Here is a 26,579-nt window from a genome sequence, read left to right as displayed (position 1 = left end):
TATCAAAAATCTTTTATGATGTCGATGAAAAATTCTATCGATTACGCAAAAAGATACTCGATTCCTATATAGGTACATCAATTTATATTAAGTATCTGTAACATTCCAGTTTGGATGTCACATCACTTCTATCAACTTTATAACAGTGCTCTTTGGTGTTGCAATGCATTGCAGTAATTTTTATTGTTGATTAGAATTATCACTGACATAGTTTATATTAAAACAATGTAATGTATTAAATATTATCAAAACATGTGATGTGACCTAAAGTTTCAGGTTTTGGCTCTGTGATTATTATCTAGTTACGAAAAATGGAAGAAGAAATTAGGTGTTTTGTTTGTAAAGAATTCTACAGAGAACCCGTACTTCTACCTTGCGGTCATGCACTTTGTCGAGTATGTGCAGTAAACTTACAAACCCACATACATGAAGCGGACAATTCGGCAGTATCTAATGATTATCAAGAGGCAGACAAAGCTTCAGTGTCCAGTGAAACTGACAGCGGTGTAGTATGTGGATCAAGGCCTAATAGTTACGCAGGAACTCCGGCAGCGCCAGCATACTCTGGTGCAGCGTTCACAATAACATGTCCATCGTGTAGTAAATTAGTATACTTAGACGATAATGGAGCCGAAGGCCTACCACCGTTTCGCGTTATGCGAACAATCGTGGAACGATTTGGTGGAATCACTGGCGCGCCGCCCGCCGAAGAAGCTTGTCAGATGTGTGAAGGAGAGCGTCGAGCTGCTGTGGTAAGATGCGAGCAGTGCTCAGTGCGCTACTGCGCCGGGTGTCGCGACGCCTGGCATCCTACGCGAGGCCCACTAGCACAGCACGAGCTTCGGGCGCTGGGTACTACGTGCTCAGATCATGGATCACCACCTGTTCTCTACTGCAATACATGTTTAGTACCAATCTGCCAGCGCTGCCTTGCTGAAAGACATTCAACACACGAAACACAAGCTTTGTCAACAGCTGCTAGGGCTCATAAGGTATATACAGTTGTAGAACTGTAGTTATATTGCATATTTTATAACAAGAGAGATCTTACCTTAATGCATATTGTTTCATTACAGACTGAATTATCTCAATCACTACAACATTTATCTGAACAAGCCAAAGCAATGACAGAATATATACAGCTAGTCAAAGGGTCAGGAGAAAAAATCAATGTAAGCCTATTTAAATAAATAATATTTTGTGTCAGTCCAATTTGTACACAAATAATTATACATTAAATAAACAATTTGTGAATGAACAGGAATCATGTGAAGAGTTGGAAAAGCAGATAGACCATGCTTGTGCAGAAGTAACTCGTGCCATAGACAGGAGACGTGATGAGCTTGTCCGTGCTGCCCGCAACACACGGTCACAGGCAATAACAAATATGCGGTCCCTCACATCACATGCTGCTCAGAAGTTGAGGGAAGCAACTGCATTACTCCATTTTTCAATAGAAGCTTTAAAGGAATCAGATCATGCAGCTTTTCTACAGGTATTTTTTTTATTTGTTTATTATTGGCTACAGACAATACCAAGAAATTCAGCCACAATGGAAAATATTGCATCAAGTGAAGGACATAACAATACATTCCTTTACAAGTTTGAAGCATACATCCTGTAGTTTCAACTATACTTTCCATTGTACTATTCAGGTAATCTAATGCCAGGATGTTACATACAGTATGATTAATGTTAAAACTGACCTGATTTCAAATGCTATCAACTATCAGCCCACTTTATTTATTACTTGCTGATAAAATGGTTTATCATTTCTGTTGTTTGGTTAAATATGTACATGTTATAGGTAATATTCTATTACAACAAATAGTTATTTTGTACTGATATATATTTTATCTATAACAACAAAAAATATACACACAATACAACAAGTTATGATGATTAAAACCTTGATGGATTTATTAATGAATCCAACCAAAAACTATTATTGGAAAAGATAACTTAAAAAGTCTTAAAATCTGTGATTTGGGGTATGGCATGTAGTAAGTACATGATACTGATATTACTATTGTATGTACACCATGCCTAAAATTCTATTGTGATTTGCCATTGTGATAAAAAACAATGGTCATCATTTGGGTACATTAATATTTGTATAGCTCATTGCTGTCCTATTTATGGACACACAAGCACTCCCTTGGTTCAAAACTATAACTGTGGAATGGGTCTTATACAATTAACGTAAAAAGACTTTGTAGAACTGGAAAAATAAGGGCTAGCCTCCCAGAATGACTTTGCCTCCAGTTCGGACGGTAGCGCCAATGAGAAGATCTGGCTAGAAACTCCTGGCCACTCATTTTAACCACCAAATGGTTTAAAAAGAGATAAAATAACAAAGGAGAGAGAGAGAGAGATGCAACTTAACTATTAATTGCTTTAGGTGGGCAGCATATTATCTGCTCGTGCTCAGGAAACCGCGTCCAACCTGTGCTCCTCGCTGGACTCGCCGCCCACACCACCCGCACTCACCCTTGACATCGAACCCGTTATACGCACAGTCAGGAGTATGAACTTCGTCGAATGCATACGTAAGTGCTTTTCCTATGACAGCCCAACACCTTATTTATGTATTTTCTTGACTTTGGAATTAATCGTTTGTTCTAAATTAATTTTTGCTATCATGGAATACAGCGGCAGATCGAATAATGCAGTCACCAGGTAAACAGTTGTAATATTTTTTGTGAAATTAATTGAATCAAATCAAATTAAATCATTTATTTACTAGAATGTAGTACAAAAATCGGTCGGATGTTGGTCGAAATCGATATGTCGTCCGATTTCGACCGACTACGAGTATACAGCCTCATTTTCAGAATACGAAAATGCCGTGAACTAATCGTCATCGACATACATTCGGTTAGATAGATCTTTAAAAAATAATTAAGTACTTTTTCCAAAACAACGGACAGCATGTCTTACTAGCAGAAAACTGAATCTATAAATCTAAGTATTATTTATCTACTACTAATATTAATCATACGTTACCAAAGGGTGCTATACCGTCCTCTAGTGACTGCTTAAGATTATGTATTATGTAAAAGGGTGGGATTTGCTTGTTTAGGGGGCGGTATCTATTTCATCAAAGGTTGAAAACCTATACTATAGATCCAGGTATATAATATGTGTGCGTAAGTGAAGTTATTTGTGTTGGGCAGCGCCGGGCGCGCCGGAGATGGCGGTGGAGGCGTGCGCGGCGCGCGGCTGCTCGTGCACGCTGGCGTGGCGCGCGCCCGCCGCGCCCGCCGCCGTGCGCGGCTACGTGCTCGAGCTGGACGACGGGCTCGGCGGACCCTTCCGGGTAACTAACACTACCTGTCTATACTAATATTATAAAGCTGAAGAGTTTGTTTGTTTGTTTGTTTGAACTCGCTAATCTCGGGAAATACTGGTCCGAGTCAAATCAAATTAATAAATATTTAATAAATTCACTGATGGGGTAACTTTACGAATTGTAAGTGTCAGCATTTGACCTAATTTATTTATTTTATCACCCATATCATTTTTAAATCACTAACCATCGAGACGAAAGCAGTTAGTTTTTAAAGACTTGTTCGGTCTGATTTTTCCCTTATATCATGATGTCTTACCATCATAATAATATTCGTAAATCTCTTCTTTACATAATACTGCATCTATTTTTTTTTGTTAATATTACGACATTACATATCGTATAACTTCTACTTTACTGAATTTTTGCAAGTAAATTATGAGCTATTTCGGCATGTTTATCATCTTTTGTAACGCAACCAAGTCCGACCTTGTGAAATACTAATAGAACGTTAAACAGTTTCATAATTTTGTTTGTGTAGATAGCGTAGCGAACTATCTAACGAACATGTTTACTGTATTATCTGATCGTGGATTATCACTGATAAGAATATAGGTAATACCATGGTTATAAACACTTCCTATATTTAGCATTCGTTATTCACAAACGTTGTTTTTCAGATACTGATAAATTTCTAATCCGTAATATGTCCAATCTAAAGATATGTTCTTCTATCGTTAAATTCTATGCGTTATCGTATGTAACTGCTGATTTATAGTTCCGAGGTAATGCGAAGTCAATGAATTCGCAATAGCGGTTGAGATTTTTTCTAAGAAATACTTTCAAGTTTTAGAAAACACACCTAAAACATAAATAAATCAACAGAACGTACACCACACGGAATAAGATCATTACATGCATTGTGGCTGTAAAAAATCTGAAGAGGAAAAACTAAATTTAATACTTTACTAGCTTTGCAATCTATGCCAAAACATCTTGGCTAAGCTATTGCTCGAGTTTTTGCTTAATAGATATTTGACCGCGTTTACAGGAAGTATACTGCGGTCGTGAAACAGTGTGCACTATCGACGGGTTGCACTACGCGTCGCTGTACAGCGCTCGAGTCAAGGCGTTCAACGGCGCTGGAGAGGGACCCTACAGTGAAGTCATCGGACTACAAACATCGCCAGGTACATAGAAAATGGTTACAATAACAAGGACCTTATATAAGAATCTGTTGTTGAGTACTAATACAGGGTGTAAACGACGGTTAACCGAAAACTTCAGTGTTAATTTTGTGACACTAAATGCGCGAAATTTACTTCAACCATTTTTCTCGGAAATGATTGGTTCCCGAGTTAGTCATTTTTGAGCATTCAATGTATAGTGAACAACGCGATATATCTCCGCGCATGCCTACGAGATTTCTGGCGGCGGCGGCGCGCTGAGCGACGACATGTCGCGACGCGTCGTAGGTATCAAAATCAAAATCAAATCATTTATTCATTTAGGTCAAATGTTGACACTTACGATAGTCATTACAATTACTGAATCTACCACTAGCTCGGAAAGGGGCTAGAGCCTTATGAGAAGAGCTAGCGAGAAACTCACGGCCACTCTTTTCAATCGCCAAAAGTTTTACAATGTGGTTGATACAATAATTGATCATGCGAGGAGCTGCCAACAATCAGCGGTACGTACGCGTACCACCACGTCTATGCGCTCACTAGTATGTATTATTAGATAACAATCTCATGTATCGTTTATGGTAGGTATCGTAAGTACGCTCGTATGTTACAATAGCTCATAGTAAAATTGTAAGTAGGTAGATACCTACTTGGCTTACGTGAAATCAAACAATAATAGCAAAATGTAACCAATAATAAGAAAGTGCTAAAACGAATTGTTATCAATGTCTATCAACACGCAATTACCTGGTGTATGGCGAGAGTTTGAGTTGGTACCTTTGGATCCGGACGTACAGGTGCAGAGCACGCCGTGCACTTCCACGTGCTTCACCATACATAGCACATCAACATTTCTTCCTATTTACGAACACAACTGCACTTCGAAAACAATAACAACAAAAATAATAACAATAAAAACAGTAACAGCTCAAAACCGAAACAATAACAAGTAATAATAAACAACAGTTCACACACGACACGACGAATAGGACATAACGAACGACACCGGTGAAGAGCTTCCGTCTTCCGCGAGCGAATTGCTCGAACTATCAAAGAGAGCCGCCGGCGCGGGCGCCTCTCCGCTCACTCGCGTCGCCCCTCGCCCGCGCCACCCGCTCCCTCCGCGCCGTCCGTGCGCGCGCCGCCGATTTGGTGACGAGCGACGAGTTAGGATCCCAGCGAGATTAGATTGAATAAAATATTGATGTGGCATTAGGTACTATTTTTACTTGTCACAGTTGTTACTCGTTGCATTGTAGTTTTATTCAAATACCGAATAACATTACAAACATTATTGATGTAAGTTTAAAATACCTACTTTGATATTTAATAACATAAAATCAGATTAAAGTAAATAAAATAAACACGAAACGTTTATTTAATTAAACCATAAAAAATGTAGGTACATAACAATGATAACAATCAATATCCATTAATATTCTTATCAGAGAAACTAACTTATCATAATTCATTATCCCCGGAGAATTACTTAGCATTCATTTTGTCGCATCCCATCTATGTAACATCCACGCGCGGTCGCGGCTTCACGCGTCACTACGGCCATCTACTTTTCGAGTCGCACCGCGCTTGTATGAAGTATGAATGAGCGTGTAAGTATCGAATAGAATAATAAGTTTGCAAGAACAAATAGAACAAAGCGACAATACTTGTTAAATTGTTTATTAGAGATTTTTATAGCGCTAAAGAATATCAATAGTATTTTTTGTCGTTCTGTATGTATTTGTACGTGTAATAATAATAAGATATCACACATTTTAAATCTTATTAATGTACCTTTTATCGGAAAGCGGGATAATTATGTCATTTTCATTTTTAACATAGAAGAACAAATACTAAGTAACGCTGCATACTAGTGAGAGTGAGGCTGACAGCTGTGTGCGTAATCGTGTCTGTGTGGCGCGCGTAGGTACGTCGACCGTCGCGGCCGGCCGCCGCCGGCGCGGTGTCGTTGGCCGCGGACAGCTGATAGCGAATTTATACGTTGTTTTAATCCATTGCTGTTTTTTGTGAAAAACAGTAATATGACGGATTTTTTCTCATATTCATGTTGCACTGTGTAGTATTAACGAAATAATACCGAAAAAAAATAAAAAAAACGCATAAAAAATCGGAAAAATCATGAAAAAAGCGATGAAAATTTTCAACGCCATAAGCACCAGAATCATGTCTAGAATCTTTTTTTTTTTCGTTTTCGGTAGCCTGTCTGTTACACCCTGTATAGCGTTTCATATTCCGATATACTCGGGTTCACTATTCTTTAGCTGTTACTCGTCGTCAATTTTGGTCTGGGTTTGGGACTATAAGGGTTTCTTCAAATTATACTTATTCAATAGGTATCATTTTAATATAATATTTCATAAGGTTTCGCATAATTTTAATCAGTACATTGTCATAAACTCATAATGCGTGCGATGCGTGTCCAGTGGCGTGGTTCTCGTGGGACGCGCGGTGCGCGGACGCGGAGGGCGGCGTGACGCTGAGCGCGGACGGGCTGAGCGCGGCGGCGGGCGGCTGGCAGCCGCGCGTGGCGCTCGCCGACCAGCCGCTGGCGCGCGGCCTGCACTACTGGCGCCTGCGCATCGACCGCTACGACGGCGACGCCGACCCCGCCTTCGGCGTCGCCCGGGCCGACGTCGCCCGAGATAAGATGCTCGGTGAGTTCGCTATCGAAAACTGCGGGACTCGTTATCCGTGCGACGATGTATCATAATAAATGACTCGTTCGCGTGCGGTCCGCAGGCAGCGACGCGCTGGGCTGGGCGATGTACATCGACGGCTCGCGCTCGTGGTTCGTGCACGGCGGCGCGCACGGCGGCCGCGCGGCGGGCGGCGTGGCGCGCGGCGCCGCGGTCGGCGTGCTGCTCGACCTCACGCGCGGCACGCTGCGCTTCACCGTCGACGACCGCCCGCAGGTCACACATACGTGCACTATATCTAGAGCTGAGCTTAATATTTATACAGTCGTAACTCGATCCCTAAAAGATTCTTATTTTGTTTGTCCTCTACTAAAATCTGCAATCTTAAGGACTTTTTGACCGTACGAGTCGAGTCCGATGACCTACCGTCCGCGATAAATAAATTTAGATTAGGAGTGAATAGATTGCGATTTGTTAAGCGTATTTATTCGATTGCAGGGTGATATAGCGTTCACGGGTCTCCGCGGGGCGTTTTACCCGGCGGTGTCGCTGAACCGCGGCGTAGCGGTGACTCTGCAGCCGGGCCTGCCGCCCCCGCCCGACCTGCTCATGTCGCAACTCACCATCGAGTGAACCGCACCGCTCGCCCTTTACGCACCCAATTATACGACCATACTCACGAATATGTTAAACATGTCTTATATTATTTCAAACTTAAGTTTATGTATAAACAAAAACATTTAAATAACTGTTGTCGATTGTGATTGTGATTTGATTACACAGTAATCAGTTTATTTATGTGATGGAGGCATGCCGCAGTTGTCCTAATGTTTTCGTTCATCTAAATGAGTTTGAAATTGTGACAATGTAAGTAAGTATACAAATGTTTGCTCTCGACAATGCACACTATGAACTCTCGATAAAGTACAGCAATGTTCTTTATTCATCCTACGAAGGCAGCTCAAATGTGAGAATTTGACATCGACGAATACTTAATATTATAACGTCAATATTATACGATCACTTCGCACGTTGTAATACGTTTTAATTTCGTATGAACTGAGGTGATTTAAACAGATAAATCGATACAATCGATCAATGTATTCAATGCACAAGTTTCTGTCTAACCGCATTAATCCTTACTACTTATATAAAGTAAGGGAGTATATTCGACAGCGTGATCACATATCTTGGATTTATGGCTATAACTATTTTAAGTGACAAGTATCTATTATTAAAATTAAAAGCACAATATTCGTTAATATAATGAAATATATTTATACTTAGAATAAGTATCCTTATTCAATCAATATAATCTTTTTTAAGAAGTTGAAGACAGCAGAAGCTAAAAAAAACTACAAAATCTTTGTATTTCGAAAGGCTACGTAATGTAAATTAGGACTCAGACTTCGTAAAACAGGAATAATAATGGAGGTCTGGTAAAATAGTAATATCTTTCTTGTGGCGCCTAATAATCAAGTCCTGAGTGATCTGTGGATGTGATGATCACCCTGTCTATGCGTATAGTACAATGACATTTCAAAACGCACAGTAATACTATTATATCTATGAATCACAAAAAACTGATATCGATAAAGTAAGTAAATATTAATTATGTTATGGTTTGTTTAGTATGTAACGGATCGCTACATACAGCGACATCTACTGGGACGAGCGTACAACCACCACTGGATCTCATGCAAACTACTTTCATACAATGCGACTCATATTAAAGTTCATTGGGAGAAGTCCTACAGTTGTGCTTGCTGCGTTAAGCATTCCCATCAACATTCCTGGACTAGAATAGAAGTATTTTCTGTCCTCGGTGATTTTGTGTCTGAGCTTCAAATACCATTCTTTAGTGTTTTCATTCATTGATGGTATGTGTTCATCCTTCCACTCTAACCTCGAGTAGTAATTTGTATTTTTTGCAATAGGACCTGGTCCAATTTGAATTGTTTTCCATGCTTGGAATAAATGGCCATATTTGCAGATGAGACTAAACAATTGCCCATTTCTGCTCGGAGGTACAGCTCATCATCCTTAGCATTGGATGAAACAGGTAATGGTGCATTAGATAAAAGATGGCTGGTGACAAACACTCATTCCACTTAGTAGCGTCTTCAGTTCCCTGCGAGACGTGGGTTGCAAGGTCAGTATCTAATGTGGCTATTTCCATGTTAGATGTTATCCTGGCTTTTTTCTCTTCTCCACCTATTGAAATAGTTGAACCAGGCAGGTCCTTAGACAGTTCCAAATGAAAAGTTTGAATGATATGTAGAAATGGTCCCAGCATGGTTGCTGAAGCTATCGCACGCCTATCTTTCTTTCCTCTTTCCTTATGCTTAATGTATGAGGCAAAACTACATGTCAGTTTTTGCATTAGATAGAAGATGGCTGGTGACAAACACTCATTCCACTTAGTAGCGTCTTCAGTTCCCTGCGAGACGTGGGTTGCAAGGTCAGTAGCTAATGTGGCTATTTCCATGTTAGGTGTTATCTTGGCTTTTTTCTCTTCTCCACCTATTGAAATAGTTGAACCAGGCAGGTCCTTAGACAGTTCCAAATGAAAAGTTTCAATGATATGTAGAAATGGTCCCAGCATGGTTGCTGAAGCTATCGCACGTCTATCTTTCTTTCCTCTTTCCTTATGCTTAATGTATGAGGCAAAACTACATGTCAGTTTTTGCATTAGATAGAAGATGGCTGGTGACAAACACTCATTCCACTTAGTAGCGTCTTCAGTTCCCTGCGAGACGTGGGTTGCAAGGTCAGTAGCTAATGTGGCTATTTCCATGTTAGGTGTTATCTTGGCTTTTTTCTCTTCTCCACCTATTGAAATAGTTGAACCAGGCAGGTCCTTAGACAGTTCCAAATGAAAAGTTTCAATGATATGTAGAAATGGTCCCAGCATGGTTGCTGAAGCTATCGCACGCCTATCTTTCTTTCCTCTTTCCTTATGCTTAATGTATGAGGCAAAACTACATGTCAGTTTTTGCATTAGATAGAAGATGGCTGGTGACAAACACTCATTCCACTTAGTAGCGTCTTCAGTTCCCTGCGAGACGTGGGTTGCAAGGTCAGTATCTAATGTGGCTATTTCCATGTTAGATGTTATCTTGGCTTTTTTCTCTTCTCCACCTATTGAAATAGTTGAACCAGGCAGGTCCTTAGACAGTTCCAAATGAAAAGTTTCAATGATATGTAGAAATGGTCCCAGCATAGTTGCTGAAGCTATCGCACGTCTATCATTCTTTCCTCTTTCCTTATGCTTGATGTTAGATGTGATCGCATTAACTTTTTTATGTTTTCTCGACCCGATACGAATTAACTTCTATATCTTGCTCGATACATTTGTATACAACTAAGGTCTCCTTTTCAAAGCACTCCATGATTGCTTGTATCCAATCCAACAAACTGAAACAATCTCTGTTTGTATTCTCATTTAGAAAATTGAAAGCAGTCTCATACGCTTGCGCAGCAGTAACACTCTGTTCTTTGAATAGGCAAAAGGTCTCCCCTGTGTAAGAATGTCTGAACTTTGGTTGAGTATCTTGTCCTTATTTTTGTTTATAACGGTATCAATCTGCTTAGAGTGATCCATAAGCATTGTTTGGCACATTCCCCGAACTACTGATGTTATGTAATTACCATATACTGTGTCGAAGGGAAAACTCCATCTTCACGCTCCCATTGTAACCTCTCTATCTCTATCCCACCTATTATCGTTTTGCCCTCAGGTCTCTTTTTCCTGTTGTACTCAAGTGCTCGGCTTACAGTCTCCGCAACTTTTGGGACTTGGCTACCGTATCCATGTGGTGGTGTTCCTGTGTATATGTATAATGCGCTTATAGTGGATCAATTTCTCGTGAGGTCTGGGTTGAATTTTCTTTCATATGAAGTGTTTCCGTCTTTTTCACCGTCAGTATCGGGAAATAGAGTCTACATGAGAAACGTATTGAACTTCCTTCTGAACATTTTTAATGGGTTAAAGAAAATCTACAAGTAGAAGAACTAATTTAGCATGCTCAAACTGCAGTATCTAAGAATATAATTCGTTCTTTGAGCTGAAACAATAATTTATTTTATTGTACATTAACCAATATATAAAAGTGTTAACACTATTATTGTATTAAATATCGTCTTCAACAGATGTGAGACATTTTAACATTAATATATCATTGTAACGTTCGCGATGTCCAAGACGGTTATGTTATTAACCGTCTAATTTAAGTACGCAATAGAATATCGAATTTACATTGATTGTTATTAAATAAATATTTTGTAATGGCCCCTCTAGATGTAAAATGTGTTTAAAATTTAACATAATATATTCATGTCATATTTAGATAGGTCTAATAAATATATTGTGTGTGATTTCGATTTGTTTGGATTGTTTAAGAGTTTTCGAACAACATGCCATAAAATGCTATTAATTATAATAGTGAGTAAATAATGATTATGAACTGAAGGAAATTATGACTTTTTGATTTTTTTATTTGTACTTAAGATCTCTTGGATTATTAGAATGAAATAAGATGACTTAAGTAATATTAATCATGTTTCGACGCAAGAAAAACATGACATTATTATAAGATTGTATTTATTACTTAACAGTGTTTTATGATTTTATTTGATTAACTCTTTATATTAATCATATCTGGGGACCTGAATTGTAACTAAAATATTCCATAACCCACCAGAATGTTGCGTCAATTGATTATTGAAATGTAAGACAACTATATTTTTATTTATTTATTTAAATAATCTTAATTTTTATTTCAATTGAAAATGTATGTGTTCATTTATTTTGTACTTTTGAGTCAAAATTGTTTATTTATGAAAAAATATCAAAATGTCATAGATATAAATACAAATTGTATCTATGATAATTTGTAAAAAAAATAAAAAACATATCTTAAAAAGATTATTAACAGTTACTGGGTTTCTTTTGTTAAGCTATGATCGGGTGGAAATTTACAGAAACCGCCTAATATCGGTAAAATTAGACATGCAGCAATAACTATGAACCTACCAGTGCTAATTGATCGAATAAGAATATGTACCACTTATAGTTTAATGTTACACATTTACAACCTATTCACAGCTTAGCAAAGACCTCCTTTGTTAGTTCTTGTTCTTATTATTATTTATTACACATAAATAACGTAAGTGAAAGTTACAATTATTATTATAATGACGTAATTAATCATAGACTTATTTAACAATTAAAAAGTGCTACGACATCCATTACATAATAATATACCATACCATGTACTTAATTATGACTGATTTTCATTAAATACTTTTATTATATAAATTTGTTTTTTATTAAGCACCAAGTAATGTTACCTACTGTTATTTTTATATATTTACCTCCTAATATCGAATTGTTAGCGTTCATAGTTTGTGATTAATATTCGGCTCTGCAAATTCACCGGTCGGATAAATGGATCAGATTCTTTTAGTATTATTTTTGTAAAAGTTAAAAAAATCGTGTCCAGTTTTCAAATGCTGCGAAGATGTCGCAAATACTTATTTCGTTAATCTTAATAATATACGACTAACTAGGGAATACGGTACCTACCAACGTGCTTTTACTACTTTTTAATATACGACATTTAATATGACTGAAGTACTATTTCCGAATGACAAATGTAGGTACTAACGTAAAAAATAGAAGAGACGGACGAAGTTTGTTTTCAGTACCTTGTGTTTCGACTGTAATCTGGACTAAAGTTGCAATAGACGAGCGAGATGAGTTGTAGTGTTTTTATTCGCGTGAGGCCGGACCTAAAACGCTGGGTTTCAGGTTAAATAGATACTGATAATAAATATGTTTGTCTCTGATAGGGGCAGGCTCCAGTAAGGTGCAAATAGTATTATCAGTTTTTCTATTACAAATCATCGATGGTAGCTATGTAAGGCGCTACAGCCCATTATCGATCAAGACTTCATGTAGATAACTAGTTCATAGAACATTCATAATGTACTTATGAATGTTCCTTCTGCCGTTACTTTATTTTTTCGGTTGTTTGGTCCCTGCACTAGATTACTGTAGCTATGAGAACCTTACACGCTAATCATCTTTACACACAGCACAGCTCAGTTTAGCCACTGCTGCGAGTGATTTTGACATTTCGTAATATCATCCATCCAACGTGTTAAATTAAAATAATTAAGTGGGTACGATGTAAACAAATTACTATTCCATTCTGGGCAAGTGTCTCCTCCCGTGATTTAGGTTAGGTTAGAACTTTGAGTCTAAGGCTCGTGTACGGACTGCTTTTCTTAAAAACCCCTTAGTATGCAAGGTTTAATAAAGATGATCTTCGTCGCTAAAACATGTGATAATTTTACCTATTTATTATACATAACCACCACTCAGATGCAACGTATGGGCACCTAGCCGGCTCGCGGCGAATTCGCCCCTTCTGGATACGGCCTAGGGTAGCGTAAGCAATTAGGTAATTAACTACATACTCACTGTTAAGAATAAATTGGTGCGTGGTTCAGTAATAAATTAATGGTCGTTAAGTAAATTTAAGCATGCTGCAACTTACGCCGCCCTCTTGTTTGCTGTTTGACCTTTGCATTGGTTCTGACAAGGCGAGCGTTGATCTATACTAAGTGCACAATAAGTTGCCGGTGCTCTACGCAGCGTAATTTCTAAATTCGAGCAGCGAGAATTCGCGTGTAATTTAAATAAAATTACTATAGATAAAGTATTGGCTTAAGTCTGGAATTGACAGTCAAACGAGCGAAAATGAATAAGTGATGAAAAGTCATCGTTTTAAAGCATTGGTTTATAAATGAAAAAAATAAATGGCGTGAAGAGTTTATTTTTGGCCCTTTTTTAACAACAATATATTTCTGAAATAGGTAAAACAAGATAAATAATTAGTAATTACAGAATAATATGCCACTGCCAATATAAGTCATTTTATAATGTATACTATATTAGACACGTTTGTATAGAGCATGATTTATTGAAACTATAATATCTTTATAAAATCTTAGTTGATATGCTTTCTATTTCGGGTTTCAAAGAATCTGGTGTGTTTAACATCAACCTATTATTCCTGCTTTAGGACATTGATTCAAGGTATTATCATCTATATTTTGTACACAGCAACAGGCACTTACTTTGGGTCTGTCACTCTTATACACTATTCATTTTAGTAAACTGAAAATAGGAGATCATTCAAGCACACAAGAGTTTTACACAATCGGAATAAAGTTATGTTGCAGTCTATAGGTGATAATAAAATCTAACAACATGCCAAGTCCACATATCAGACTGTAGCATTACCCAAGAATCAATGTCAACTATTTGAAGATTTAATCAGAATATTGCCCCTTTATTTTATTAACCTGCGTCATATTGTAAATCAATGGTCAGTACATATTATACATAACTTCAAGATTATCGGAAGACTAAATAATTAAATATATTATGTATAGTTAGTAGGTACACACACAAATCTAATCTTAACCCATTTACTTAGCATCAGCAACACAGAAGATTACATTTTTCATATTACATTCAATTATTCAGTATATTTTAATTACTATAAACATAGTCACTGTGTTGCTGGGTGTACCATGAAACCATCATCAATCTATATCACAGATAATATATTTTGTCAAAATCATTCCTGACTCAACATTGGTCTGCAATTTCCTCCAAACATTATTCAAATTTTCAAGCTTCCATGTTCCAAAACAACCCTTATTTCTAATACAGTCTGCAAAATCAATCTTCCCTAACAATTTCAGCATAGTTCTCCAACCATTTTAATTGCTAACACACATTTGCGCAATAACGTTTTTACGATTGAGTTTTGACAGGCTAATAAAATATTTGACATTTGGGAAGTACCTAATAAAATGTGAAACACCAAATTTTCTTTTCACCTTTGAGATCAAAAAATATCGAGTTTACGAATAATGACCAATTCTTTTTAGTATACCTATTTCGCTTTGAAATTAAATACAAATTGACAGTAGGACACATTTTTTGGGTTTCAATTCAGTTTAGAAAAATTTAAAATAAGATAAACTTAAATATTGGACTTCAATTGTACTGTAAACTTATCAAGGTTTGATAACCAAATTATTATTAACTCTTCACTTGACATCCCGAATTGTTTATATCCCCAGAGAGCAGATGTTATTTTCGTAACAAGAAACGAAGCTCTCAAAATTAATGAACACCCCAGTATGAGCAATGAGCCATAACTGCAAGCCGCTTCAGAATGGTTCATCCCCCAACTTTTATAGTCACAGAATATTCAATGTTAATTTGTAGGGCAATTAATTACATGCCATTTACTTTACCAGTTAGGCACATGGAAGGCAACTGAAGAATACATGCTCTTTTATGTGATGAACAAGAGCTCTATGATGTATGTTGACATAAATTTTATAAGTCCAAATTGCCTTCCACTTCCTGTAGAACCTGTATACTAAAGTCTGTGACAAAACCGCTTAACAAAAAATAAAATTAAAACAAGATGACAACAAATCAATAAAGCTAAATCAAAATGATATTACACCCTGACCAAAAATATACTGACAAATATTTTTGATTATACTCAATTTTGAAAATCAGCTAAGGTTGGTCTTGAAGATTCATATCATAATGATTTGCTTTTACAAATAACGGCTTGATGATTATGTTGCTTCAAGCGGTCAGAAACAACATTTCTTACACTGAAAACATTCTTCTTTCGATAATATATGCCGTTTGAGCCAGTCTTAATTACCTACCCACCACACAGTATCTGAAGACTTTTGAATTGTAAACGAAACATGGCGCTAGCTCAAACATTAAATGGTGTGGGTAGGTATTCGTGATATCAGCAGAAAGTCAACCACAATTTATGTTAGATGTTGACAAATCTAGGTAGACTCTCACAGATGATGCTCAAATAAATATTTTTTATATTTTAACAATGTAGGAATTCGCACACGATATCCAATATGGACAAAGTACGCAAGATACCTTTTTGTTTCAATTGTCCTGATGTACGGTTGTATTTACACTTTAAAAAAGTAACCCACTCAAGGGCAAAGTCTTATCACGATAAACTATTTACACTCACATTTTGTTACAATAAATTCATTACACTTTTTTACAAATAAGTTTTTTGTTTTTAAAGATTTAAACTATGTAGTTCCATTCACCAGTCAGCAAGTCCAGTTAGTTGCGGCGTACGCTCGGAGCGAGCGCGCGGCGGGAGCGACGGCACGGCGTTACTTGTCGGCCGAGTCGTCGTCGTCCGGGCGCGCCACGTACAGCGCCGGGTCGATCACCTTGGGGATCGGCTTGATCTCCGTGCCCAGCTCCTGCTCAATGCGGTGCAGAGCGAAGCGGTCCTCGTATGTGATTAGATTGATCGCGATACCCAGGTGACCGAAACGGCCCGAACGACCGATGCGATGTAGATACGTTTCCGCCATGCGAGGGAAATCAAAGTTGATGACGACGTTGACGGCCTGCACGTCGATACCTCTGGTGAAGAGGTCGGAACATACCAGGTTGCGGCACAGCCCCGCGCGGAAATCGTGGAATACGCGATTGCGGTGTGCCTGCGCCATACGCGCGTGTATGTAGTAACAGCAGTAACCCAACTCTGTTATCTTCTTTGCGAGTAGTTCCACACGTTGGGTTGAGTTACAGAAAATTATAGACTGGTTTATTTGCAACTGTAACAGAAAAAATAATCATGTTAAAATAGATCCCATTTACTTCATTAGTAAATGACTTGAATATATTTATCATTGCAAAATGTTCACCTTTGAAAAAAGTGTATTTAGGCAATGCACTTTTTGTCTCTCTTGTACAAATGCATAGTACTGTGTGACACCTTTCAATGTAAGCTCCTCCATAAGATTAATCTCATAGGGCTCTCTTAAGTGCTTTTCCATGAATTGTTTCACACTCAGTGGGAAGGTGGCCGAGAAAAGCAAGATCTGGCGTTCTTTGGGTAATCTGTAAATATTATGACATTTTAGTTTGAATGGTGGTTTATAGTAGACAAGACTGGCGCAAACTTTCGATTTCTAATTTAATGGCGTTAATTTGGCACGACATAATTTTAATAAGATTAAAATGCATCAAATTCCATTGTCCTCTCTACTAGAGCTAAATTAAAATATCACATACCTTGAAATAACCATATCCAGCATGCCTTTGAAGTCTTGAGAAAGAAGTTTATCTGCCTCATCAAGAACCAGCATCCGGCACTGGTCCATCTTGGCAACTTGTTTATCCATGAGATCAATCATACGACCTGGCGTTGCAATTATTACTTGAACTGAAATAAAAAAATGTTTTAATGACAAAATACCAACGAGATTAAATGTGATACGGATAATAAAGGGGTAGATATTTACCATTCTGATATATACGCATAATATCATCCCGGAGATTAGTACCACCTGTGGTTACCATTACGCGAATATCTGTGTGCTTGGCCAGTTCAATGCAAATTTGTGATGTCTGGAGTGCTAACTCCCTAGTTGGTACCACAATTAAAGCTTGAATAGCATCTTTTTTGGGATCCACCTAAAAAGTATTGCAAATACATAATTATTAAACAGGATCATTCAATGAAATACATTTAATGTTAAGTTTATTCCTAAATCAGAAGATACGGGTTTTGTCACTTATAAGCAAGTGAAGGGGAATCCAAAAATATCATCATTTAATTAGTTCATACAATATTGACAAATAAATATTACTGGATTAGCAATAAGAACAAACCTGTTCTAAAACTGGAATACAATAAGCGCCAGTTTTGCCAGTTCCATTTTTAGCTCTTGCAAGGACATCTTTACCACTAAGTGCGATAGGAATAGAAGCCTCTTGAATGGGAGAAGGTTTTTCCCACCCTTTCTCAAAAATGCCCATCAGTAGTTCTCGTTTTAGGCAAAACTCTTCAAACTCATTACCTCTTGTGTCTGTTACATCCTATAAATGTAACCCAAAATTAGAATAGAATAGCAAATCAACTATGATCCAATCCTCAAACCACATAAAAGAATATACAGGGAAGTTTATGTAATACATATTCATAGATAATTATTGAGTCATTTGTTAAATGAATATTATTAATAAAAACTTTAGTAAACAATATTATCATATAGTAAACATTTTATCATATTATGAAATATTTAATTACATCAGCCAAAAAACTATTTCTGCATAGACATAATAATTATGACTTATGGAGAAACAGTTTTACTACTTCTTTACTATTTGATCAACTTGGTAGCATAAAACGAATATCTTAAAAGTTCTACAACTCATCTAGATGTAAGTGGTAAACAAGATATAAATTCAATTGTTATGGATTATAATAATTAATTTACAGTTTCAGCACCATAAAATGCATAATCATATAAATCAAAGACTGTAGATATTTCTGAGATAAGGATGTAAAATGTGTAAGTGTTTCTTTTACATCAAAATAGCAGAAAATCTTTGATGTTAATGATATATTAAAAATAAATATTGTTGAATGTAGAGCTAGGAGAAAAGCTATCATAGTTCACATTGAATAAACAATAAAAGTAAATTTATAAAGATGATATTAGTATCAAATCCCTGATTTGTAATAACAGCTACAGTATCCATAATAACCACATAAAGAGCTATATGTGCTCAAAGGGGGAAGTACCTTATCAATAAAATGAGTACAACATTAAATTATAATGATAGAAAGTAATCTAATACTCATAAAATATTTCATTTAATTTTGAAGTGATTTTCTTAACAATTTCTCCTATCTTAAGTGTAGTTTAAACACTAAGGTTGTCTTGAGAATAGAAAATTAATATGCAAAAATCATCTGAACTTGTACAAAATCATAAAAGTAGGTACCTGCAATTTGCAGAAGGAATAATAGTAACTATTTCAGCCACCTACAAAATTATATCAACAAAATAAAATACTTTTATTAATAAAATACTTTTATTAATAAAATACTTCTATCACTACTAGAAATTATTATCATTAAACATACTAATGATTTTTAAAATGTCTGTGCTTATTCTGCATATAGTTAGGTAACTGTAAATATATAATGTAAACATGAGATATATGTATACATATAAATAAATACTGAGGATTTATCAGTACCGATAAAAAAGTCACAACAACTACAAAAAGATAACTAAAATTGGTCTTATTCCAATTTATTAAAAAGAGGGTATCATAAAATACTCACACTAGTCTTTATTCTCCTGTCTTTCGGGGGTATTTTTAATTTTGATTTCCAACCGATGTCGTCGATACTTTTATCGACATCTCTGTAAAAATGTACATCCATTTATAAAACGGCGTCCAAACGGCTTCGAAAAAGAAACAAAAGAAGTTATACAAACCCCTTATTCTGACTGGTCATACTGTTTCCGACGTGATTACTTGAACTAATTCTATTTTCGGTCATCATTTTGCCAAATAATCCCACTAGGGACACGACTAAAATTAGAAACTTAGAATCACAATTCTTTGTCCAAGTCCAACACTAAATAAATTTTACGAAAAGTCACTTTTAGACACATAAGCTATTTAGAAGTTTATCACGTTCACCAACTTAGTCAGGGGATATCTGAAACAACAAACAGATCAAAGTCAATTATCATCTCACTTGGAGATACGCTAAAGCGAGATATAGGTAAACGAGATTACAAGACGCGTCAACAAGCACCAAAATAAGTACAAATAAATATAAAACAGACAATTCGGACTATCGGCCAAACACTTACCACAACTAAGGGAATTTCAGTAAAGCTTACATCTTAAAAGAGTATATCGTATGTTATTTAACTGTAAACATATTACGATTATAAAGATTATGCGGGATAAAACGAAGTCGTAGTGTTATCTTCAAATTTTAATATGGCCGCCAAGAAATATATAGATGACAAGTTGGTAAAAACATACAACGTAATGAACAAAACGAGTAATAACTATCATAAATGGAACTTCACGCAAACCGAATAAAAATAATATGGATAAATATCACAAATAAACATTACCTTGATAAAATTCTACAAAAGACGACGACACTCGATACTCGACGACGACATCACAATGTAACCAAAACAGTGTTGCCAAATCAAACTAACTACAAACATGATAATTAGGCAGAGAGATGCGTAGTTTATACTTTGACAAAAGATATAGAAAAAAATACGTCTTCTTTTATTTTAACCAAAAACAAATAAATAAAAACCCTTTTTGATTCGTTTTTTGCTACTTACTATAGGGTTAATAACTGATTAAGTTATTAATTTTGTATGTGCTAGTGATATATTAATTGGCAATATTATAAACCCTATACAGCTCTCTCCGTACGAGAAATATTACAAATGTTTAATGATTAATTATCAAAATGTTCATTTTAATATTGTATTAAAATAAGCATTTTGATAATTAATCATTAATATTAACATTCAACAAATAATTTGTAAAATCTAAGCACTTTCGAACCTGTGTTGATTTTTTCGTTTATAAACGCAGCCGAAGTATTAGAAAGCTGATCAAATATATTATAACCGTGTACTGGTGGTTCTAAGTATCTGATAATGATGAATTAAAGATGATGATTAAAATTCGATACTGATAATTTTATTTATACTGATGTTGATGTTAGACGTTTTGAACGAAAACGAATTTTTTGAACGAATCCTTAAACGTCATGGTTACTGTTGACATATGTGACGTTTCAGTTGACACTGTTGACAGATACGTAAATGACATTTGACAATATTTTAGGGCTGGCTTGATCATAACCTCTTTCCCCATAAAAACGATAATTTTAAGTTAAATACGAAATGAGTATATAATAGCTTTACTTTATATTACTATAAGTAATTTTCACAAATTTAAATTTCATACATTCAAACAACAGTGACAGTGACTTGTAGATAAACCAAAAACACTTAGATGTAAACAAGGATATATACTTTTATGTTAGGCTTTACTACACCCAAAAATATTAAATAATTAAGGGTGTTCTATTGTTTACAGCGTACTGTTTATTGATTAGTTTCTTAAAAGTAGATTACTTGAATCTGCTACCATGTAAGTAAATTGTATTACTAACAGGTTTACACAATTTTATTATGATTAATCAAAAATAAAAATCTTTATTATTCTTCCAGGACTGAGTATTGGAAGTCTCAAGCTAGAAAATATTGTGAATTCTGTAAATGTTGGTATGCTGACAACAAAGTTGTAAGTAAAATAGCTCATCACAATACACATTATTTCCATCATTAAGAAACAATGTTAAGACAATAGTTCATGTGAACTTTTCATCTTTATGTTAGTTAAATGAGTATTCTTGTATCATAATTATTTGCTTGCAAGTTGAACATGGTCTTGGATTACATTAAAACATATGTCATTTGTGAAATGACTTGGTCTTAAGTAGTCTTAACTCTTCTTTCTATTACAGTCAATATCATTTCACGAGAATGGCAAAAGGCACAAGGAAAATGTACAAAAGCACATATCAACACTCAGTAAAAAGAGTGCAAAGGAACTCAAACAGAAAGAGAAAATGGATGACGATATTAAGAAAATGGAGGCAGCAGCAATGGCCGCATACTTGAAAGATGTACAGAACAATGCAGATCTTACATCACAGGTGCTTGGTCCTGAATTATAAATTTTATATAAGATTAATATTTAGGAATAAAGTAAATTTAAACCTTTACTGTTGCAATGTTTGGTAAAGGTATTGAAAGAAATCCCTCATTAGAATAAAATATTTTTTTATTTACCCAAGAGTTGCAGGATGCATTTGAGAAGGACTGGCTGGTGATTTGGAAGGAAAGGGGGAGGCCTTTGCCCAGCAGTGGGACAGTTGGATCAAATCAATCATGTATAAAGAAAATAAAGACAGAACTGACACCACCACTAACAAATGAAAGGAGCTGTGAGATAGTTCACTTATGTTAAGTGGTTGTTAAAGATAATTTCTTATTATTTCCAGAGCATCAATGACATGGTTGGACAGAGTATGGGGGGAGAAAGCAACACACCTGTAGTAGTGGCCAGTCAGTCTACTAAGAAAACACCTCCTGTTTGGAATGAAGTCAAGAATGATGATGGCAGCTCATACTTCTGGAACACTGTCACTAATGGTATAATACTAGTTATGTTCTAATATGTCACACCATTTATAGTAGTGGTTCCCAATCGGTGGTCCATGGAAGTCAAAATATGGTTGGCGTATGATTTAAAAATTTTCAGTATGATTGTTACACTTTATTTTTAATATACTTACATAGTGGTCCCTGCTAAAAAGAATAATATTAAAGTGGTCCAGGTCGAAGAAATGGTTGGGAACCCCTCATTTATAGTGATAATTTCTTAATATTATGTATTATTGCTATGCAGTGTGTGTGGGTTTAGGATCCCCCCAGAACAATTATTTGTGTGATGAGTCTATTCTATGCCATTATTAAACTATTTTCAGAAACTACATGGGACACTCCAGATGAGTATTTATCAGTTGCAGACCAAGAAAAAGATAAATTAAAGGAAGGACAGCAAGAAAAAAAGAAACAGAAACTAAAGTCAGTATAAAGTATTTAATAGATTTCAAAATGTGTTTATTCAAATGACTGGGATGTATTTAATATCTATGTAATATATATTTTTTACATATTTAGAAAACAAAAGCAGAAAGAAGCACAAAAGGAAGTTTTTAAAGAAGTGAATGCACACTTGGCAAGAGAAAAGATGAGAGAGTTAGCTGTAAACAAGGATGACCCTCCTCCTGTGAAAGTGGTGGCTAACTTTGGACCAGCACCAAGAGCTACCAAACCCTACGGCTCATGGACACCTGTTGTTAATGAGTAAGTTTTCTATATTTATTCTTAGAATCAAATGTTCATTTTTATCTTAAGTATTGAGTCACTATTGGTGGAGTGTTCTGATAACAAGTTTATTACCATTTCAATTTGGAGGACTAAATAACTGATTAACCATTATTGCTTTTAGTCAAACAAAATGAATATTAATTAGATAACCACATGTATGTATTATAGCTAACAGTTTAGCTACCCATATTACAAATATTGTGAAATTCTCGACGAACTTAATTTCTTATTAAATCGTTCATAGTATTGTAATAATTTCAATCACAAAGATTGTCAAAGCTAGTGGATTGGAACCTCTGCGCGTGTTGTAATCGATCTTGACCGGCGCCGCGCTGCAATATTTTTTTAATGAGAGTGAAGCAATAATAAATAAAAAGTGATCACTGATCAGCAATCGGGTATCTTACTCAGTTAACAAATTAAATTAAAAACGCAATATTTGCATCATCATATGCACTGATCATAGTTGAATACTTGCTAACTCGCGCAACTTTGCTTGCATCACGTAAGAGAGAATGGGTCAAACTTTTCCACGTTATTGTATCATTTTCGAAATCGGACCAGTAGTTTCCGAGATTAACGCGTTCAAACAAACAAACAAACTCTTCAGCTTTATAATATTAGTATAGATTAGGAAGAACATATTGTCGAACAAAAGCGGCATGTATGTTTTAATATTATTGTGTTATTACTTTTCCAGGCCAGTTGAAAACATCGATCTTCAGTTACCAAAGCCCGAGAAAGAGCTACCACCGCCTCCCGTCATTGTTCAACCTGAGATCGTTCAGTTTAAAGAGAAGCGAGTGCAGTCCCTCGGCGATGACGATGAACCTGTTGAGTTTAAGAAGCGCAAGTTCAATAACCCCAAGAGAAACATGCGACAGAAAACAAACGATGACTGACTTTGTGTTTTTAATAAAATTGTACATAGAAATCTTTGTTGTATTATTTTTATATTTGTTTTTGAATTAGTATTGCTTACCCCCGGTTTCTGAGGTGCATTTAGCGGTAGTTTATCTATTCAATAGTGTCAAAACCCATATAAAAAAACGCTTTTGAATAGATGAACTGCCGTTAAATGTATTCAGAAACCGGGGGTTAATCGGATAGTTTAATGTTCTCCGTCTTCAAAGTAATTACACATGACGCCTTTTGATTCGCAAATGAGCTTGGGTTATAGATTTGAACTCCGGCCCAAATAATACTTTGTTTATACAAATGTTCTTTGGAAAAAGAGTCGCATAGTGAATAAAGCATTCTGAGATCTAAGATTCAGTACCCCTGATCTTTTTGATTTAGAGATCTACTTTTAGCTCAGCTTGATCATCACACTGTTTTTTCCCGATTTCCGACAATGACAGGGTTGGTTCACGTTTACTGGGGCAACAATATAAATAATATTAGACTTCAGACTTGTATTTTTTTTTAACTAAGTTGCTTTTTAGTAACCACAATGGGGTAGGTCTCCTTCCACGGTTACCTCCATAGAATCACGACAATAAAATAACTTTCATTTTTAGAATTAAAAGATATAAACAATCTTGGAGGTCCTCAATAAAATCTGATGAACGTAATTACCTAGGTAGATTATATAAATATTTTGCGTTATAAGGTTGTAGTATGCATTCCTAGATGGAAGGAATATTCATATCATGTTTGCAAAATCTTATTTCGGGATAAAATTTATTGATATTTGATCTTAACTTACTGAAAACCAGCAACAATCACATCACGCAACAATGGACAGCAGTGGAGTTAGTGGTTTCCGCTATTCAATAAGAGATGGCGCTACCTGTTAAAATCTTTCGGATACGACTACTCAGTTGTCAACTATGAATGCGGTCGGACAGAGAAAATAACACAAGCATTTAAAAACTACGACATTGGTAGTTTCGTTTATCTTAATTAGTTAAAGGTTCTTAGTTAAAATGATTTGTCAACATCAGTTGCACAATGGATACTGCACCGACCATAGTTGTAAGCACACGAGTGCAATATTACAATATACCTAGGAGTTGCATCCATGGTCTGATTGCTTAAGTTATAATACTTAATAAACATGAAGCAAAACTACTGATACTTACATAGGGTTCTTTGAATAATATGTAGATTGCAGGTGTGTGCGTAAAATACGTAGGTATGTAAGCATTGAGTGTAAGTTAATCCATGACAACACAAGGTAAAGTTTTTTTTAAAGTGTCGTCTCCTTATATCAGTATGTACCTATACGATTAGATTTCTAATTAGATCCTAACTTTGGACGAATGTTAGTGCACATATGGGCATTACTACATGGGCAATGATACTATAGAGTTGTAATGGAATTGTAAAAAAAGTTAGATACGACATTAGATTATAAAACTTCATACTGAATCATAAAACAGTCGACATATTATTATATGTATATAACCTATCTTCACAATAAACTATAATATGGAATTTTAGAGTATGTTTTTAACCCAATACATCGTTGTTAATTAAAACTTGTTAACTTTATTATCATTCTACCAAGCTCTATTTTCGTTTGCTTACAATAGTTGATTTATTGAAATAATAATTCTCATTTTCTTGATAATTAATGTAAAGCTTAGTATTTCGGAATAATTATTTCTTTGTTATATTCGTCTTCAAGAAATTAAACTAAGTACTTAAGTTTCTGGGGGCAATACTAATCAGGTATTTGAAAATTTAATGACTGTAAACTTACAAAAACAATTCATTGGTCTGGCACGAATTCGAAATCAAGTCCTCTAAATAATGGCAGTAGAGCACTTAAGTACTACTACTACTATTTTGCTGCCGGGGCAGTAACAAGACAAGTTGATGAATAATGGCGAAGAGTTCGTCCATCGCGTGAAGTTAAGTTAAAGTTATACTGTGTCGCAATAAGTCACCATAAGCTACATTTTAGAAATACCAATACGATTGACCTATGATTTTGCATGTCAACTTTAATCGTAAACCGATTCATCGTAGCAAACCAACATGGCGAAATAACTAAATTGTATATTTTATTGATTCTGAAAGGATACCTAGCTGGTTTACTTTCCTTAAAGTTACCATTTATGGCCAGATTAATCATACGCCTATATAACAATAAATAAATTATTTTACTATACAGCTCAACTTAAAGAAATCGAAGCCGTAGCAGCTCGTAAATTACTCACCTTCGTAAGTCTTCACTTCGATAACAATGGACTCCCCTAATTTGAAAAATGTTTTCAATCACTTGTTTGCCGGGATTGTTGATAATTATCACAGATTTGAATTAGGTGAGCCATTTAGGGTCAGTGAATTGGAAGAAAGTAAACATTAATTTAATAATGGCTAGATTGGCTAGGTTCTTATATACCTATATAGTTACGACGAACGCTAGTGATACTACCTACATAGGTCTTAAATTGTACATCGTTGTTTTCCTTTGCATCTTTTCATTGACTTGTTGAACAAAATTATATAAGTGGATAAGTAGTAACTTTTCCACTTGGTAGTTAGGTAGATATTTTGTAATTTGATCTCATTGGAGTTTACGAAATGCCA

The 26,579-nt window shown here is 35.6% G+C and overlaps 3 protein-coding genes across 4 annotated transcripts; 2 read left to right on the top strand and 1 right to left on the bottom strand.

Moving 5' to 3' along the window:
• The first annotated feature begins 121 nt into the window (after positions 1–121).
• Trim9 (E3 ubiquitin-protein ligase Trim9) lies at positions 122–12,447 on the top strand. Its single transcript, XM_076118095.1, has 9 exons — positions 122–992; positions 1,077–1,172; positions 1,262–1,495; positions 2,402–2,549; positions 3,177–3,319; positions 4,341–4,479; positions 6,921–7,151; positions 7,237–7,409; positions 7,632–12,447. The coding sequence occupies exons 1-9, from the start codon at positions 312–314 to the stop codon at positions 7,764–7,766; spliced, it is 1,980 nt and encodes a 659-aa protein (XP_075974210.1). The 5' UTR covers positions 122–311; the 3' UTR covers positions 7,767–12,447.
• A 1,512-nt stretch (positions 12,448–13,959) lies between these two features.
• On the bottom strand, positions 13,960–20,283 carry me31B (ATP-dependent RNA helicase me31b). 2 transcript variants are annotated; one of them, XM_076118808.1, is made up of 8 exons: positions 20,184–20,283; positions 19,527–19,753; positions 19,370–19,451; positions 17,905–18,111; positions 17,535–17,706; positions 17,305–17,455; positions 16,935–17,130; positions 13,960–16,844 (listed from the first exon to the last, which is right to left on the bottom strand). In XM_076118808.1, exons 2-8 carry the CDS (start codon positions 19,592–19,594, stop codon positions 16,392–16,394), a joined length of 1,329 nt encoding a protein of 442 aa, XP_075974923.1. In that variant the 5' UTR covers positions 19,595–19,753; positions 20,184–20,283; the 3' UTR covers positions 13,960–16,391. The 2 variants fall into 2 exon arrangements, with proteins under 2 accessions (XP_075974923.1, XP_075974924.1); XM_076118809.1 differs by lacking the exon at positions 20,184–20,283 and adding an exon at positions 19,911–20,058.
• Positions 20,284–20,902: 619 nt separating this feature from the next.
• Positions 20,903–23,973, top strand: LOC142975369 (WW domain-binding protein 4). The gene is made up of 8 exons (XM_076118159.1): positions 20,903–21,095; positions 21,178–21,231; positions 21,312–21,384; positions 21,608–21,799; positions 22,148–22,298; positions 22,634–22,733; positions 22,830–23,015; positions 23,740–23,973. Coding segments are annotated over exons 2-8 (906 nt in total). The 5' UTR covers positions 20,903–21,095; positions 21,178–21,229; the 3' UTR covers positions 23,942–23,973.
• The last annotated feature ends 2,606 nt before the right edge of the window (positions 23,974–26,579 follow it).

This window comes from Anticarsia gemmatalis, chromosome 9 (genome assembly GCF_050436995.1).
Source record: "Anticarsia gemmatalis isolate Benzon Research Colony breed Stoneville strain chromosome 9, ilAntGemm2 primary, whole genome shotgun sequence".
Taxonomy (NCBI): Eukaryota; Metazoa; Arthropoda; class Insecta; order Lepidoptera; family Erebidae; genus Anticarsia; species Anticarsia gemmatalis.
The sequence above is the reverse complement of the archived record's forward strand: the minus strand, read 5'-3'. Positions and strand labels throughout refer to the sequence as shown.

What these genes read in the sequence shown, in the direction of transcription:
- LOC142975369 (XM_076118159.1), top strand. An exon ending in CTGGAACACTGTCACTAATG is followed by an intron (nt 22,299 to 22,633) that starts GTATAATACTAG and finishes AACTATTTTCAG; the next exon opens with AAACTACATGGGACACTCCA. An exon ending in TGGACACCTGTTGTTAATGA is followed by an intron (nt 23,016 to 23,739) that starts GTAAGTTTTCTA and finishes TTACTTTTCCAG; the next exon opens with GCCAGTTGAAAACATCGATC.
- me31B (XM_076118808.1), bottom strand. Translation starts at nt 19,594, where the DNA reads ATGATGACCGAAAATAGAATTAGTTCAAGTAATCACGTCGGAAACAGT. An exon ending in GTATTCCAGTTTTAGAACAG is followed by an intron (nt 17,707 to 17,904) that starts GTTTGTTCTTAT and finishes AATACTTTTTAG; the next exon opens with GTGGATCCCAAAAAAGATGC. An exon ending in TATGCGTATATATCAGAATG is followed by an intron (nt 17,456 to 17,534) that starts GTAAATATCTAC and finishes TTTTTATTTCAG; the next exon opens with TTCAAGTAATAATTGCAACG.
- Trim9 (XM_076118095.1), top strand. Translation starts at nt 312, where the DNA reads ATGGAAGAAGAAATTAGGTGTTTTGTTTGTAAAGAATTCTACAGAGAA. An exon ending in GGTCAGGAGAAAAAATCAAT is followed by an intron (nt 1,173 to 1,261) that starts GTAAGCCTATTT and finishes GTGAATGAACAG; the next exon opens with GAATCATGTGAAGAGTTGGA. An exon ending in GGCTCGGCGGACCCTTCCGG is followed by an intron (nt 3,320 to 4,340) that starts GTAACTAACACT and finishes CCGCGTTTACAG; the next exon opens with GAAGTATACTGCGGTCGTGA.